At 36.8% G+C, this 17138-nt stretch overlaps 1 protein-coding gene across 1 annotated transcript in view; it reads right to left on the bottom strand.

The window, feature by feature from the left end:
- The window catches only part of LOC124261389 (zinc finger MIZ domain-containing protein 1-like), a 165949-nt gene that overhangs the window by 25902 nt on the left and 122909 nt on the right, over positions 1-17138 (bottom strand). Inside the window, 1 exon segment of the mRNA XM_046695703.1 lies at positions 2421-2559. Within this exon segment, the coding sequence (XP_046551659.1) occupies positions 2421-2559 (139 nt within the window).

The raw sequence follows: 17138 nt of genomic DNA, 5'->3' as shown, positions 1-17138 counted from the left end.
TAATAGGGTTAAACATGAAATATTCCAAAAAAATTATTTTTGTTTCAATGAAAACCAGAAAGGTACAAAAAATCCAATCAATAATTAAGCTATTAAACTTTGGCAAATGAGTGAAACATACTTTTACCACCTAAACAAATTGAACTTGTAAGTGATCGAACAATGATAGGAGACAAAGAGTATTCCAATATGGAGTCCGAACATAAGTACTTCCAATGAAAAAGGAAGACATTTCAAGAAAAAGTAAACATCAATTACTTCCAATCTATACAAAATGTACCCATTATGCAATATTCCAGCGACACTTTGTCGCATGCACTCAGTGACCTTTTCGTATTTCTTCATAATCGTGACTATTGATTTCCAAGACTCAGCTAATGAATATACCGGTTAGCAAGACGATTCCAACACAGCTTCCTGGAGACTCAAAAACGATGCCAGGTATGACACTATCCGATCTATAGCTAAAAGCACGAACTGCGCACCTATTGATTAAGCAATTGTTAGAACCTATTTAGGACGCACTTCAAAATGCTTATTCAGAACCTTCTACAACCAGATCAGAAATGACATTTACGTCCCCGATTTTGTGACAATGGTTCAATCACTTGGTCATGGGTCATTTAGTCATACGATCAAGATCAATTCATTATTGAATTCATTTCTGATTAATAGTCAACATGCATCCCTGAATGAAAATGAAATCAAGGACTGTTCTTTCCTTCATATGATGTGATGCTGGGGATACTTGTGAATCAGCCATAATAATATCCCACACTTTCAATCAATTGTATGGTCAAAATTGAACCTTTTGGAACGACAACCCTAAACATATCTTCCTGTACTGTTTTCCGCATAATCTAATCCTAACATATCCACCTTTACTCTTTAAAACAAGAAACTTTGCTAGACATTAGAATCCACTGGTGACAGAGAATCAAGTTATTCTTGTTTTTTTGTTATTATAAATCTCATGCTTAGTGTTTTGGATTTTTTGCCACTTAAAATGATAAATATATCTCTGACCTAAAACTAATTCTGACTTATTACATATAAATCCATGACCTCAGACCATAAATTATACCGACAATCATGTACAGTTTTAACAACTCTTGAGCAAAGACCTTGAAACACATTTACCTCATATATGTACGAGATAACATATCTGGTGGCAATCCCTCACAATGTTCCGCAAGTGTTCAGGCTACGACATAACTAGGCCTCATGATGGCTGCTGCCCTGTCGCACCAGACGGAGCCGGCAGTGACATATTGCCAGGGAACGTGATACCTGCATGACACAGGCTCCATCGCACACGTCACTCAGCTTTGTCTACAACTTGTCTAACCAATAATTTGTTTTCAAGCATAAACTAGTTTCGTTACTTATTCATTCACTTGCAAAAGGTTATATGTTTAATCTTATTAGATGGTTCCTTATTCACTCAATGACATGTTAACTTCCATTTCATTATGAGAGTCGAATATGTAATATTTCACTTTGGTAGGATACATGTCACAAGTGACGATATCCCCAAATTTTTTTTCCATATTTAACAATGTTATTTGTTAACATTCAATCACAAATCACTTTTAGCTTCTATAGTATAGCTTCTCCTCTCAACCTCAGAAAAGCTTTCAGGACCCTTCTTAATCCAGTTTCATGTAAAAAGACATGGCATTCTTCGTTAATCAGTCAGATAACATTCTCCTTTCACACCTTTTCCCAATGATCACAGCCTGAAACATTCTTGCGTATGTACTAAACACTCGCACATATTATTAGCCATGTTTTTCACACAAAGCAACAGCCCGAGGTATATAAAACGCTTGCTCAGCCAGCTGGTAATTGGGTGCAACGTTAACCCAGCATTCTAAAGAGTCTCGTGAAGTCGAGTTGCCCAAGGAACACTGACAAGTGTATCACAAAGACCAACAAAAGATTCAAGTGGAGTTTTCACCCAAGTCCTGCTTGGCGATCTTTATGTGGCCTACATTCAGACTCTATCAAACCATTACCGGGGCCAAAGACTGCTTTTGTGCCTTGGAGTGATCCTACGCTTCAATGATTTCCATCTCTTCTAAGGCAAACTGTAGTTAACATTGTCCTCACTCAAAAGACGCTTTTACCCAGCAAATACAGAGGGTGTTGGGTCGCTATGAAGCATTGTTCAGTGACCACCCCAATACGACACATTTCACTCCACATCCTTTTTTTCACGTTTTCCGGTGTTGTTAAAGAGATGAGGACAGCCTGTATCAAATAACACAAAGACCATTTCCTACAGTCAAAGATGACCGAATAAATTCTTCTGTGAACCAAAAAATTGCTTCCTTTTTTTAAACAGTGAATCAAAATACTACTTAGACTGACTGAGTTCCAAATATTGCGAAGTTGAGGGGATTCATGTTAAAACTTACCCAGGATGCACTGGCGGCATTGACTTCATCTGTTGGTGCATGGCGGGTGGTGGAACCTTCCCAAGATCGTTGGGACGATTTTTCTGGTGTCTTAATAGTAACGACCTTCCCAATTCCTCACACCAAGACGTCAGCAGACCTGAAATATACACACAGTTATCTAAGCATATGGGCAACAATTAACACTTTCAGCAAATATACCACTTATATCGCAGTGGAATATAAAAGAAAATGGCTTCACACATTGTACCCATGTGAGGAATCAACCCGCTGAGGTATCTAATGAGACGAATCAACAGAAGCACAAACAAGAATGAACATACCAGTAATGTCAACACGTATTACAGTTCACGAAACACTTATATATGACTGTATATCGATTAAATAGCAGTCAAAAACAGACATACTTTTGGAAGAGTTCTTCAGTTTGCTGGAAATGTCAGATCTGTTCATTATGAGTTCCAAGGCAAGATAATAATTGGAAGTATTAGGATTCTATATCAGTACTACTCCTAAAAGAATAGATGTAAACATAAAATGTCAACCGTAAGCAAATGGGAGAAAAGGTTGACATGTTACAAAACTGTAAAGTACTGACACAGTGCCCTAGATATAATTAGAATAGTTGTCCGTTTCATCACTCATTGAAATCCAATCAAATCCTGTCAAATCATTACTCATTTACAGAAATAGTCGCTAGACTGTTACTAATGTAATTCTGTCCACATCAATCAAAACAGAGAGTCTTTAAAATTTCCTGGTTATTACCTACAGGACTTCCTTTCTCAACCACATACAACACTGATAAGACACATCCTTTAAGCTTGTATTCATGGTTCAACTACCCGGAATAGGCTGACGTAAGTGTACAGCTTCTTGCCAATCACCTGACCCCTTACTTTAATGGAGAACCTACCAAGAGGATTTCCCCTCAGCTATTTATAGCTCATAGTAAGATCCCAGTGTGTCCACATGATTCAGAAGAGAATAATTTGCTTATAGTGTGTAACACTTCAGCCATGTTATTTTGTCCTGACTACAAGGTAAATCTTGCCCAGTAGCCCAAGTTGTGATAAAGTGACTGAAACTACATCACTACACAAAATATGTTAAAGAATACCCAAGTTTTTCAAATAAATAAGGTTCCCCTGTCATGTCATGTCACTGATAAACTATTGTCATAAGAAGATATCAGGTGTTCTTCCAGTGAAAATATCAGGTGTTCTTCCTATGAAAAATATCAGGCATTCTTCCTATGAAATTATTAGGTGTTCTTCATATGAAACCATCAAGTGTTCTTCCTATGAAAAATATCAGGCTATCTTCCTATGAAATTATCAGGTGTTCTTCCTATGAAAATATCAGTTCTTCCTATGAAAAATATCAGGTGTTCTTCATATGAAAATATCAGGTGTTCTTCATATGAAAATATCAGGTGTTCCTTAACTTCTTTTGAGCAGAGTAAATGTATTTTTCTTCCACATAAATAATAATAAACACACCTAGGAGACAAACTCTTCACATTTTAATGTCCTCATGATGTTTACTTATAGACAATTTTTCAGGATTTAATTATCTAATTGATTTGAATTCTGAAAAAGGAACTTTATTTGTGAAGATTAATCAGGAAAAGAAAAGATTTTTATGTACCCTTTGAAATTGAAGAGTTTAAACAAAAGTAGTACATATATAAAGGATCATACAATGCATGTTGGCGCAGGCTACTTCTATTAAAAACATGTTTTTTCTGGCAATGAATATCATACATCACCACATTAAATGTATTACTTAAAATATGACCTTTAAGTGTGTCCTTTGGTACCAGGAACTTATTGTGATTGATTTTAACCATTCCACTAGGGTTCTAATAAAAAGAATTTCAAACTCTGTTAGTGTATGCGTACTATTAACAGTAAAGAGTATACACTAACTGCTGATGGCACATCACTATAAATGCAGCTACTTGTTTCTTAATAATTCCGAAATGTGCAGAAACATTCAAGAAACGAGATGTACCAGCGTATCGGAAATAAACTAACTGGTTGACAGTTTAATGTCTTTCAAGCATGAATTCTTAAGTTTGCACAAGTAATATTAATTTGATAGATCTTGTCTGAACAAGATAAACGCTTTCCTCAAAATCAGTGATGATAAAGACAGGTATTATATAAACAGTATGGCGAGCAGTTAATGACACACACAGAATGATGCACTACACTGAACTGAACCAATTTGTCTGCTTACTTAAACACTCTGAACCAACATGTTCATGGTTAACAGAGGGATAAAATTATTATTGTCAACAGGTGACTGGCTCCTTATGGCATAACATCAACAGTTGTGTATCCGTGTTACTGGTGTGGGCATGAACCATCCAGTTGGATAACTGCTCTGTTTACAATCCTGACATTCAGATCCTTTCCCTCCCCCCCCTACATACAACAGCTGCTTGTAAGGCAGTAACATTGAAACACTTGGAAATTCAGCAATAAAGACAAGTGTGGTGGGATAGGGGTAGGGTTTTGGGGTTTTTTGTCATAGGAACCTATACTGAAATACCATGGAGAACCCAGAGACTCCCCTTAATATTGAACCGCTTTCTGTTTTGTGGAGTGAGTGAGTTTAGTTTTATGCCGCTTTTAGCAATATTCCAGCAATATCACGGCAGGGGACACCAGAAAGGGGCTTCACACGTTGCACCCATGTGGGAAATCGAACCTGGGTCTTTGGAGTGATAAGCGAATGCTTTAACCACTAGGCTACCCAACCTTCCCCTGATTTGTGGAGTGAGTGAGTGAGTGAGTATGGTTTTAGGCGACATTTAGCAATATTCCAATGAAGGACATCAGAAATGGGCTTCACAAATTGTACCCATGTAGGAAATCGAAATCCTCAGCATGATGAACAAACACTTTAACCACTAAGCTACCCAACCGCCCCCCTGATTTGTGGAGTGAGTGAGTGAGTGAACATGGTTTTAGGCTGCATTTAGAAATATTCCAGCAATATCACAATGAAGGACCTCAGAAATGGGCTTCACAAATTGTACCCATGTAGGAAATCGAAACCCTGTCTTCAGCATGATGAACAAACACTTTAACCACTAGGCTACCCAACCGCCCCCTGAGTTGTGAGTAAACTGGAAAATCTGGTGTCTGGAAGCACCCATAACCCAGTAATGTAATGGTGTGTCATATGTTCTATATCTTCTCACTCAGAAAATATATATAATTTGATCTTTCAAATATTATCTCATAACTTTAAGTGGAAACACCCATGATGTAATGAACAATAAATACTGTATGTCTGAAAACGTCCGCAGGGAGTTGAAACAAAGGTTTAAGGAAAACCATGGGAATACATAAAAATGACTTCTACCAGGAAATAGCACCCACTTAAACATCATCATAAATAATGAAGCAGTAGATATGTATACATGAACTGTCATATTTCCCCGTGGAGCCAAGTGCAGGATACAGGAGCTGAATGACGGCATAGCTTGCGGGGAGGAAGATCAGGATCCCAAAGAATGCCCGTTTTATGTCTAGCTGGTGAAATAAGGTCATACGCTGACATAACATTGCAACATTTAATACCTTCCATAGTCACCACTGTCAGTCGACAAATTACATTCCATCATTTTGGGAGATATATTTTATTCTGACTACAAACAGAAGTGTTTCTTCTTGATTTTGATCAAAATAATACTGGATTTGACCGAAATAAATTAATGTGGGTTAGAGTTAACATGGTTTAAGAAGGAACATTTATAAGAAACCTTACTTTCCCAACCGCACTGTACAGGTTTATGTTACAATTGAACTGACTGTGTCACGTCGACTGAAAATAGCTCCAACAAGTAGTTACTGAGTAAAGTCTTCAGACACTTCAATATAATGAGATAATTGTATGCAAGATATTGTGCTACTAACATGGCTGAAGTTATTAACATGCAGACATTTTCTGTCCACAATGCAGTTTGTGATAAACTCCCGCTCTGACCACATTTGAAGTTAAGATAATTAAAATAATGAAATATTTAAATAAATTCAACTACAAGGCAACTGTATTAAGCACTTGTTGCCAAGACAATGGTTAAACCTCTGCCTTTTGGAGTATAACAAAATTCAACAATTAAAGACAAATATTCACATGTAATTCTTAATCTGAAACTCATACACCATCCCAACAAGGATAAGCTTATCTGATCTCCATAGTGAAGGTGTGTTATCAATTTTACCTACCAGTATCAATAAGTGTCACAGATTGCCCACATCAGCAATAAATCAACTACCTTTAAATAGACTGCAATAAGCTGTGGATCCACATGCCCAATCTTTAGTTTTACTGCAAGAATGACAAAGCAGATGGAGCTAAATGTGGCGTTATTGAATGTTCCATGACAATAGAAATCAATGGGGCAAGAAGGATCAGTGGTAGTCAGCCTCAGGGTACACAACTGGAATTGAGCATGAATGAAGGGGAAATGTTGGTTGATGGAGACACAGGGCCATGGCATCTCTCACCGCTACCATCCCCTGTGACTATAAATAGACTGCGTCTGCTAGTCAATATCCCTGCCCTCCCTTTATTAAATTGACTTGGTCAACATTCCCTATCTCAATCTGTTGTGTCCTAGACTGTCTCAATCAAGAGTTACATGCCCTTGTGTGAACTCTTCCCTCCGATTCCCTTCTAGTCATGGTGTTAATTAATTGCCCTCTCGTTTAACCGACGTCTCGCTACCTAAATCACTCTTGCTAGTTTTCACAGTCAAATCACATTATTGCCTTGCTATAAAAATTTCCCGGCTGGAAAAAACAATGTTTTTCTTCCAAGTCTGTCAAGGGAAAACTAAATGATAAGACAGGACAAGCACCAGAAGTGCGATTTCCGTCTTAACAGGCAGGTCAGTAAATACCACAACAGCCACCTTAGCATTAATGCAGTGGAACAGCCTGAAACTAAATGGCTACAATGCCATCTGCCTGTAAGACAATCCACAAACACAAATACATTATAGCACAAGCTCGCCAACCACGCAGGACCATCATGCCTCACAGCCCATTTAAAATGATGACCCTTGACATGATTCTAAGTGTCCACCAACAGTGGAAGAAGACCACAGGATCTCCTCGCACCTAGCCACACCACTGAGTGCTAACTCTGAAGGAAAGGGGATTATCTCCTGTGGTTCACTGTTTGTTGACATCCAGGTTTCGGTTCGTCCAAACAGCCACACTAGAGATGTAGGCCGGAGATGGGAATCAATATGTGATGACCAACCACCATACTAAACACTGAGGATGTTACAACACATGTGGATTTGCCCGAGTCAAATGGCATTACAATGTTTTCATGATAGCAATAAATTCTCATATTACATTGGATCAAAATTTCTTTTTTTCTGCATTTACCTTGCTATGAACATAAGAATGTATGCATACAATTATGCGTTTGCCACGTATCTGTTTTTAACTGAAATGTTCCTGTGCAACATAAATTAACTACGTTATTTTCTCTACAGTATGTCCTTCTCTGTTTGAGAAATATGTTAAGGATATTCTCGATGTCTAGTTCACATGAAAACCTGAATATAACATCCAGGTTTTCGTTTGGATAAACCCATATCTGGATACAAAAGTTCTCATTCTTTTCTCGAATTCAATTGGCAGGTGGGACAAGTTTACGTTTGATTGGTTAACCATTTTCTAACCTACTTAGAATACATTTTTTCACAGTTCCACTGAATACAATGTTAGAGAAATTATGGTTAATTACAGAAATACTCATCATCACATATGCGAATCTCCTTGAACATAAATATTTCATAACTTATCTCAAAGTGACCACTGACCTTGACCTGCTCAAGTGTTAACCTCTGCCCTCTACACAGACACAGTAGGAAGTATTGAAGCAAATTATTGGAGGAAGTTGGGAGATTGTATTTCCTCTGTGTGGGGGCTTGTTAACTTCACCAACTATTTGCATAGCACATAACAGGATGTACTCCAAACAAATTTCTATCATAATATTGCAAAAACACCCTTCCTCTTCCCAAAACTTACAACGTAATAAAATTTATCAATACCTTCATGATCATAACTAAAATGAAAAATCCAAGGAAAAACATTCCTCAAAACATCAAACTTAGTTACTGAAAAATATGTTTTCATTCTCACAATTCACAAACTCTAATCTAATCGGCAGTTTCAATAACAGGGGGCCCATTGAAGAAATCATGACAACTTGAAATATTGCTACAAATTATTGATACAATTTGGCTCAAGCTTTGTAAAACTGTTCCTCAGCTGATCATAACAATTACTTTTTTTTAAAGGGGAGAATTGAGGAAAGCTGCTACACTGAGTTCAAATTCATAATATACATTTTATCATGAAGATGATGGATGCTGTGTAGAGTGAGGTGTGCTCTCCTTGTCTGAAGGAAAAAAACAACATTCCTCTATGCTTGACCTCAGCCATACTCCCCACCCAATCCCCAGTGTGCCAAATGTCAATGATTAGCAAAATCTTCCACTAATGTCACTGACTCCTCTGCAGCTTGCCTGTGTCTCATACTGTTAGCAAAGTGATTTATTTACATAAACTGTTCTCTGTCAACCCTGGGGGGATAAACAGAGTTATCCCCCTTTGAGCACCTTTCCTTCAAGCACAACGAACCAAAAGATATTTAAGAGCTGATTTTCTTACAAGTGCCTTCAACAATCTTTAGATTTGGGCATGAAGAAATAAATATAAAGAAATTAGTTATCAGAAAATGAAGACCAAAATGAAATGATGTCTGAATTAACAAATGTTAACATATTCAATTGAAACTCATTTAACCCTCGCCCCAAAAGAATAACAGAAAAAAATATACACACAAAAAAAGAGCATTGTTTAGTAGGTAAAAAAGAAGTTTACATTCTAATATAATAAGTGCATCTGAAATGTCATCGCATATATAGCCGCAATGTAAATAAGACAAGCCATTATTGTCAAAGTACCAAAAAAGAATGTCTTTCTGCATGTTTGTAAACTTCTGTCTAGTGCTTATGACCTGGGTTTGCCAAGACAACAAACGCCTATTGCAGAATCTGCGTGAACAAATAAAACGGTGATACAACGCGCGACAAATCCTTTAAGGTTGTAGAGCATGTGTGAATATTAATATTGTCTTATATTCACTCCAGGGTGTTCAACAGCAAACAGTGAGCTATTGACATGAGTCAAAATCAACGAAGTGTCGGTGAATGTTTGCTTGAAGTTACTTCAAATAAATTACGAATACAAGCATCAAGTGTCATGATATATTCATGGAGCATTCTTAAACCAAATGGGCACGACTGAATTCATGCGTACACGTTTTTCAAAAGCAATCTATGGCTAAGATTCGGACAAAGAGAAAGTGTATTGTTTACTGTATGGTTGTAAAAACAATTTACATTCAATCAGTTATTAACCATGCACAAATACAGCATGATGGGAAAACAAATTCACATTGACAAATGATAATGTTTATGTCATTCTTAGTTCCATTGGCCAAGTCTCCCTCAGAGATAAACTGCTGCTTAAAAACATATTAGTATGTCTGTATTTGAACAGTGTTTTTATCACTGCATGGAGCTATAGCTTCTGCCAATACTCAGGATGAATTCGTGGAGCCTTTAACACTGATTTTAGCAAAAATATATCTATTACATTATTTACTGCAGAATATTTGAGTAGTGTTTGTTCAAATTTAAACATACTGCAGAAAAAATTAGGGAAGGATATGAATATATATTGGGTGACTTCTAAATGCCTCTCAAAGAAGCAGAAAAAGTACACTTGAGAAATTCAGGATTAAAGGAAAGGCATTGGCACAGACAAGAATGACAGTCAAAGAATAAATACAAAAGATTATAATGATGGCTGCAACAATATTAAACACCTCTTCTTCTGATTCCGAGCCTTACTCTTTCAGAAATACCACTGGCTAACTCTGTGGGTAACGGTTAGCTGATCATTCCAACAAGGTTCGATTCCCAAAATGGTTACGGTCTGTAAGGTACTTTCACATGTCCCTATAACTGGGAGGTAGCTTAAGCTGCCTGAATCAATATTCACTCACTCACTCCACGCCCTTTAAACACCATCAGTGTTTAGGGGACCCTCCTTGTCTGTGAATCAGCTGTTGTTGGCACAACCAGCAAAAATACACACCCACCCAGACCTCCCACACAGAGACAGAAATACACTTTATGTAACTAGTTATCAGATGCCTATCACCTACATTCATTACCATACATAGCCAACATTAAAAATATCATGATTGTTACAATTTCAAACTTGAAGACTTAAAATATCCAATGACCTTTTTACAATGTAAAAAAAGCTACATTCATCACAGGTAATTTTAAATGGAATTTAATATCGCATTAAAGATTATTTCAGTTACATAATAACTGGTGTTTAGAAATATGTTTTAATTCAACAGTAAATATAATTTAACCTTTCTCTTGATTTTAATTCAAAGAATTTTCCTTATTCTTATTTGTGTTATCTAAAAAGCCCCATTGAAAATGTCACCCTCATGTCATCCAATGAAAAGCATGTGGGGGGCACTTGCTATCTGAGGGAGGGTGCTGGTTTATTCACCCTGCCATACAGAATCTCAACACTTAATGTTTAATATCCATGACCCTCCCCTGAACTCCCAAGTTGTACATAAACAGGAAATCACAGTAGGGTTGGGGACTGGGATAAAGGGATGACAATAACCATGGCGTGTGGGTGGGGACAGGGGACAGGGTCAATCCCACCCGGTAGTGGAAACTCAGCCTGCTCTCATGGGTCGTAGACCTTTGTGAAACTGTGCATCACAATTCGAAAACCATCTCTTTCCATGCCTACATTACAGCAGTATCATACACAAAATAAATTAAATTTATTTTTATTTAACAATTTGCTTTATTTCAAATTTGGAATCTTATTCTGCTCTTATGCGTAGATCTTTCCAACATCGCTAATTTCAGGTTAGAAAACAATCTGTTTCCACAACTATATGACTGCATATGATCCATGGATTTGAAATTTAAGTTCCAATTTGGAAACAAGTCTGTTATTTGTAAAACTGCTAATCTCATATTTATATGGCACTGCAATCTATTATCAAATCAATGAAACAATAATAATTTAATTAAAAAATGTTCAAGTTTGAAAAATGTTTGTTTGAAAAACTTCACATTTTTCAGCAAATCAAAACTCAAACCCTGCTTTAAAAACAGTTTCATCCCAATTCAAATAAAATCAAAACTCGATTCCCCCCAATCGCCATCATCAGCATTCTACAAGCTCATCAGCTGCCTTGCAATGTCAAGCTCTAGCATGCTTCAGCTTCTACAACTGCCTTGAGTGGACAGCACCTCATTAAGCTGGACCCACATTGCGGATGGTATTCAAACCGCTACTAAATCACAAAACTACTACTCAAACACAGTCAAACCAGCACACACTGGATACATTGTTGACTAGTACACCCTCCGTCACATGGACAGCAATACCTGTGTATGTTGTAAATCATAACGATAAGACGCCTTATCGCCAAACCACTAGCCTTATCGCCACACCACTAGCAAAACCAATATAATCCCCATAAATATGTTTATTAAGACATCATTCTGGAGACTGAACTACAATATTTGTACAAATCTAACCACACACACATTTACAGTTGACATAAGCACTGCCTCTGATTTTATAATAAACTCACAATGTAATGTAATACGAAACGCTAACATGAAGAACAGTAGCAAAGGATCTTCATAATCTGATAATAATCTGGTTGTAATTTTCTTTAGGATATGATTATTATTTCATGATAAGAAAAACATCTCAAGATATTTCATGTAAATCGTAAATCAATTTACAAGATATTTTTCAAACATTCAAGGTGACAAGAGTATTGTCTGTGTTTCTGTGACTTGGTAATTAAATTCTCTATCAGCCCTGTTACCTACTAACCTACCAAAAAATGTTAGCCAGGGTTGGGTAAGAACAAATATTGCAAGGCTGAGCTAATGAATGTTTTTACGCTAATGGTAATGAATTCCTTCACCGTGAACTAGTTGCTTTTTTCTGCTAATTCTGAACACTGAAAAGTCAACCACACACTACACTGGCTGTGGATCAAGGATGGAACTTTCTGATTCAGTTTCAAAAAGTTTAAGGAAATTTAACATGACAGGGACTGCAGTTTTAGTTTCCTAACCAGAAATAACCCAAGATTGCACGTTTTGACAGTTTCAGATCCTTAGTGAGCACTGAAACATCCTTCTTCATCTCCAAATAATCATTAAAACTCATTTATGAAATCCAATTGGACCACACTTCATTTAGTCAATGATATAAAACAATTACGCATTTCTTTGGTCTGGGCCCCGTTCCTCATAGCGATCGTAGCACTAAGATGATCGCAACTCCTATACTTTAACATAGACTTACGACAGTCGTAGCACTAAGATGATCGTAACTCCTATACTTTAACATAGACTTACGACGAAGCGCTAAGATGATTGAACTCCTATACTTTAACATGGACTTGAGGAGGAGGTGGCGTTGAGGAAGGGGGGGCCTGGACAAGCAGGGTACACAGCATATTTTTAAGAACAAAGTCTATATTGGCAGACAAGTGACACTGTCTTCCACTGTCAAATATACATGATTACATTATATTACTCTGAAAGTTTTGACACATTTCTCTCATTAATTTGTGACATACAGGTTTTACTGAATGACTGAATGGCGTTTTACAGTATCAGCACTTTTACAGCTGTCTGCAGGCCATATTTCCGATCAGGATACTGTGTTAGTATGATTCACTAATTGACTAACCCATATCGCCGTAGATGGTAAATGATAGGGGTGCCTCTGTTGGCAAATATTCAAGAAGGAATGCCTAACGTGACACGGATGACTATTGTATCAACCTCCATTATCCCACCAAGCATTCCTCATACAATCAATGATTTAGTGTGAAACACTCAGACTTTAGAGTCTTCTGCTACAAGTAATCCCCTGCTCTTAGCTGTTGTCAGGCCCAAAATCAACAACCATGTACACAGGTTTTCACGGTCAAATTTTAAACGGTCTGCAACAAACACACTGCAACATTCTCCATACCATATTAATCCACAAAGAGGGACCGGCCAGTCATGTTGGAAACATCTCCAGAACATCCATACAGCTCTATATCCATCTCACTGGGCTCCATCATCACCTGTTGCTGACCTAGATGGCCAAGAGTGACCACTATACCTCTGCTCACCCATGGGCAGTCAGCATTCCATACTTACAATGCCAGCTCTAACCAATGCTTTTGTCCATGTCAGCTTGTCCACTGACCAGTCATGGCTGTAGAATGTACAGGGCTGGTCAGTCAGCCTGCTGGACAGTGTTATGCAATACAATCCATGGGAAGGAGGCCAGCATGGGAGAAGTCAATGATATCTACCTCAATATAAGGACGAGAGCAGCAAGCGTGAAAGGACCTGATTGTTGATTGATAAGGGATCACCATTAGAAGGCAATGCAAATTGAAACAGCACTTACTGATTTGGAATCTGGGAAAACATAGGTGAACTCAGCATGAATATTGAAAGGGACATGAATAAAACAAATCTGTATCATGTTAATTATTAAAAAAATATAATAAATGCATTTAAGGCACGCTATCTTATTTATTCACAGATTTGCCTATTTTGATTTAATTATATCAACATTATCATTATCATGCGCCTTTTCCACGACTTCATCTGGAGAGTTCCTTGGGTTGACATTCAGTACTCTGTCTTCAGCAATCACTGATTGTCAAAATGGAAACAATTCATGTAATCTTAAATCTTGAACACTCACTCAGCATAGGACCATAATGAATAAATGGAAATGTCTATTAACCATCACAGGTACACAACTGCATATAACAGTAACTTAAAATATATCAGAGAATAAGAAACTGCAGAAAATAAAAACCTGATCATACTTCTCTGAGTGGCATTTTAGAAGTTGGGAAGTACAATATAGAACAAACTTTATGGGAGAGCATCGCGTCGCACTGCATATTAAGAAGTTGTTACCCATAAAGTTTGTTCTATACTGATCATACTTATTGACAACATAACGCTTTCCCTAATATTTGAATGTCACAGATACTCAGTTCAAAATCCAAAATTAATCACTGATTGATAAATAATAAACCATTTTGGAGCCATGTGTGGCAGAATCAAAGCCAATATGCTTGTGAACAATCTACAGTTGATTTCACCAGCACTTAGAAATTGGATATGAATAGGACATGGTATAGTATAGAACAATATTATTACTATACATAGTACTATATGGCACCTTCTGTAATGTACCAAATTTACTGTTTGTACAATGATTGTACAACTGTATAACGATTGTACAATGATTTACCCTTCTGCATGAGAGTGTTTTGTAAAAATAGTCTCTTCTACAGGTTTCAGGCCTATGTCTTGCATCTTCATGAAGTGATGACAGTATGGGACAGCATTGGTTACTTACATACAAATCACGCCAATTATAATAGAGCAATCCATAATATTCTGTCAAATTTACATGTTGGACAAATTGAGAGGGATAACTACTGAAGTAGGTGAGGTTGGTCCCCCATTAGTTCAGTACTCCATGTACAGGGGCTGCTCAATCATCCTCCATGTCTTATTCTCAAAGTGAAGAAAACTATCTGAACAACAGCTTAAACCAAGAAAATATAAATCTTGGCTTAATTTAAAAAAATAAAATCTATAGATGGTATCGAAGTTACATTGTCAGCTTACAATGTACACAAAAAAATACTGGAATTTGTTACCACTGAAATTATTAATTTTTAGGATAAGTATTTATTTTATTATTTCCGAGACTCTTGGAATGAGATACATGTGAAGTTTGACACTGAGCCACAAACTCTAACCCTCCACTGTTGGACTTAGAAGCCCTTAGATGGATTCCGGGTTAATGACTTCCTGAAAAAAGATCCCTCCCTGCAACATCAACAAGATAAATTTCAAATAAACAGGCTTTTAAAGTGCATGTCGTGGTGAATTACAACTGAAGAGAGATTTCAATATGTTTGCATGTTCTAAAGGTTGACTTGCAATATCATGTTTGTGTACGTCCATTAGCAGGTTAATTTAAGGAAGGTTCTGGGGTAGCATCTGTGTTTCAATGAATGAAATCCTATTGAAGTATTGATAACTGATAATTGTAGTAAATCTTTGCATGTAATGACACTTATACACAAACAATTGCAAATTAACTTTAAACCACAATATTAGTGTTTGAACTGGAGAATAGAAGGCTAAAAGTCGATGTCATAACATTAATGTTGAATAAAAGGGGGACTTACATTTGATACCATCCAAATATTCCCCAAGAATCCTATTATTTTTTAATTCATAAAATAAAATAAATATGATGTTTAAGCCAAACAAAAATGATGCTTGACACACTGAAATATTCCTAACATTCATTTTTTAAGAGTCAACATCATAATACTGTTAACACCTTACAGCTAACTCCCATGGTGTACGACTTGACTGTAGGTATTAATAAAACCTTTTCAGAAAGTAATTATCAACATTTATTTTACAATTAATCCCACAAAGGGTCTCATCTTTGTATCTCTTAAACACCTGTAGATCTGAGCCTAATAAAAACTCAAAATATTTTTACCAAGCAAATACTTCAAGCCTGTTTAATGTCTACTGTCCATGCTTAAGCTGACACAACTCACTCCATACAGAATCTGACAGAAACCTGTCGGTATGCAAGTTGCCACTGGAGTAGGAGTAACTACCATAACTTGGTCCGCCCTAGTTCATAAAACACCACTGTGAAGTTAATAAATATGCAAATTATTTATTGTTATACAATTGGAAACCTAATTCTTAACACTAGGTTTTATGTAAATATGGTATAGTTAACCATATAAAAGGTTTGTTGATAACAATTAACACCTATTAATTGACCAAAAATGCAAGACAGGTTTTTGTTTTGTTTGAGTTTTCAGATCTTCTAAGTTACATCATCTTTATCAACACCAAACTGCTGGCACTTACATCAGACCCCATACTGCTACGACAGATCAAAATCTTTATGACTTAACGTATCTACCATTTGTCTGCGATCTAGAATGTTTGTCTGAGACAGTGCATTCTTTCGGTCAGGTTTCAATACAAAAAGTCAGAAGGTCTGACATATTTTTTTGCTAAATCCCAAATCCCATCCTTAAAAAACCATCCTACAAAATATCTGAGTTAAACACAGTATACAGTCTTTCTAGGCATTTAGCAGTTGGACGTACACATGACAAGGTATTTGATGGATAACAACTTCTTTATTATATACACACATATGTTCAGGGTCATATCTCCTTCTTTCATTCACTGGATAGAGCAAGAACCTTCTTTGAAAAGTTGTGTGTGTATTACAAACAGTTTGTTATACATAAGGCTCCTTATCATACATAACAGTTATTCCTAACTGTTCAACCTACCCACACAGCACCTGTTAAGTATGCTTGTCCATATATATTCCAAACAAAGCAGGCATTGAAATGTCTATGTAAGCCCTCCCAGCCATGTTGTATATATCCAATATCATACCAGGTTCAATTGACCATACTCCATGTCTAACCAGCTGGTCAGCAAATGGT

This window comes from Haliotis rubra, unplaced genomic scaffold, assembly GCF_003918875.1.
Source record: "Haliotis rubra isolate DU_JTF1 unplaced genomic scaffold, ASM391887v1 Scf8, whole genome shotgun sequence".
Classification (NCBI taxonomy): domain Eukaryota; kingdom Metazoa; phylum Mollusca; class Gastropoda; order Lepetellida; family Haliotidae; genus Haliotis; species Haliotis rubra.
This window is presented reverse-complemented; position numbering and strand designations above follow the sequence as displayed.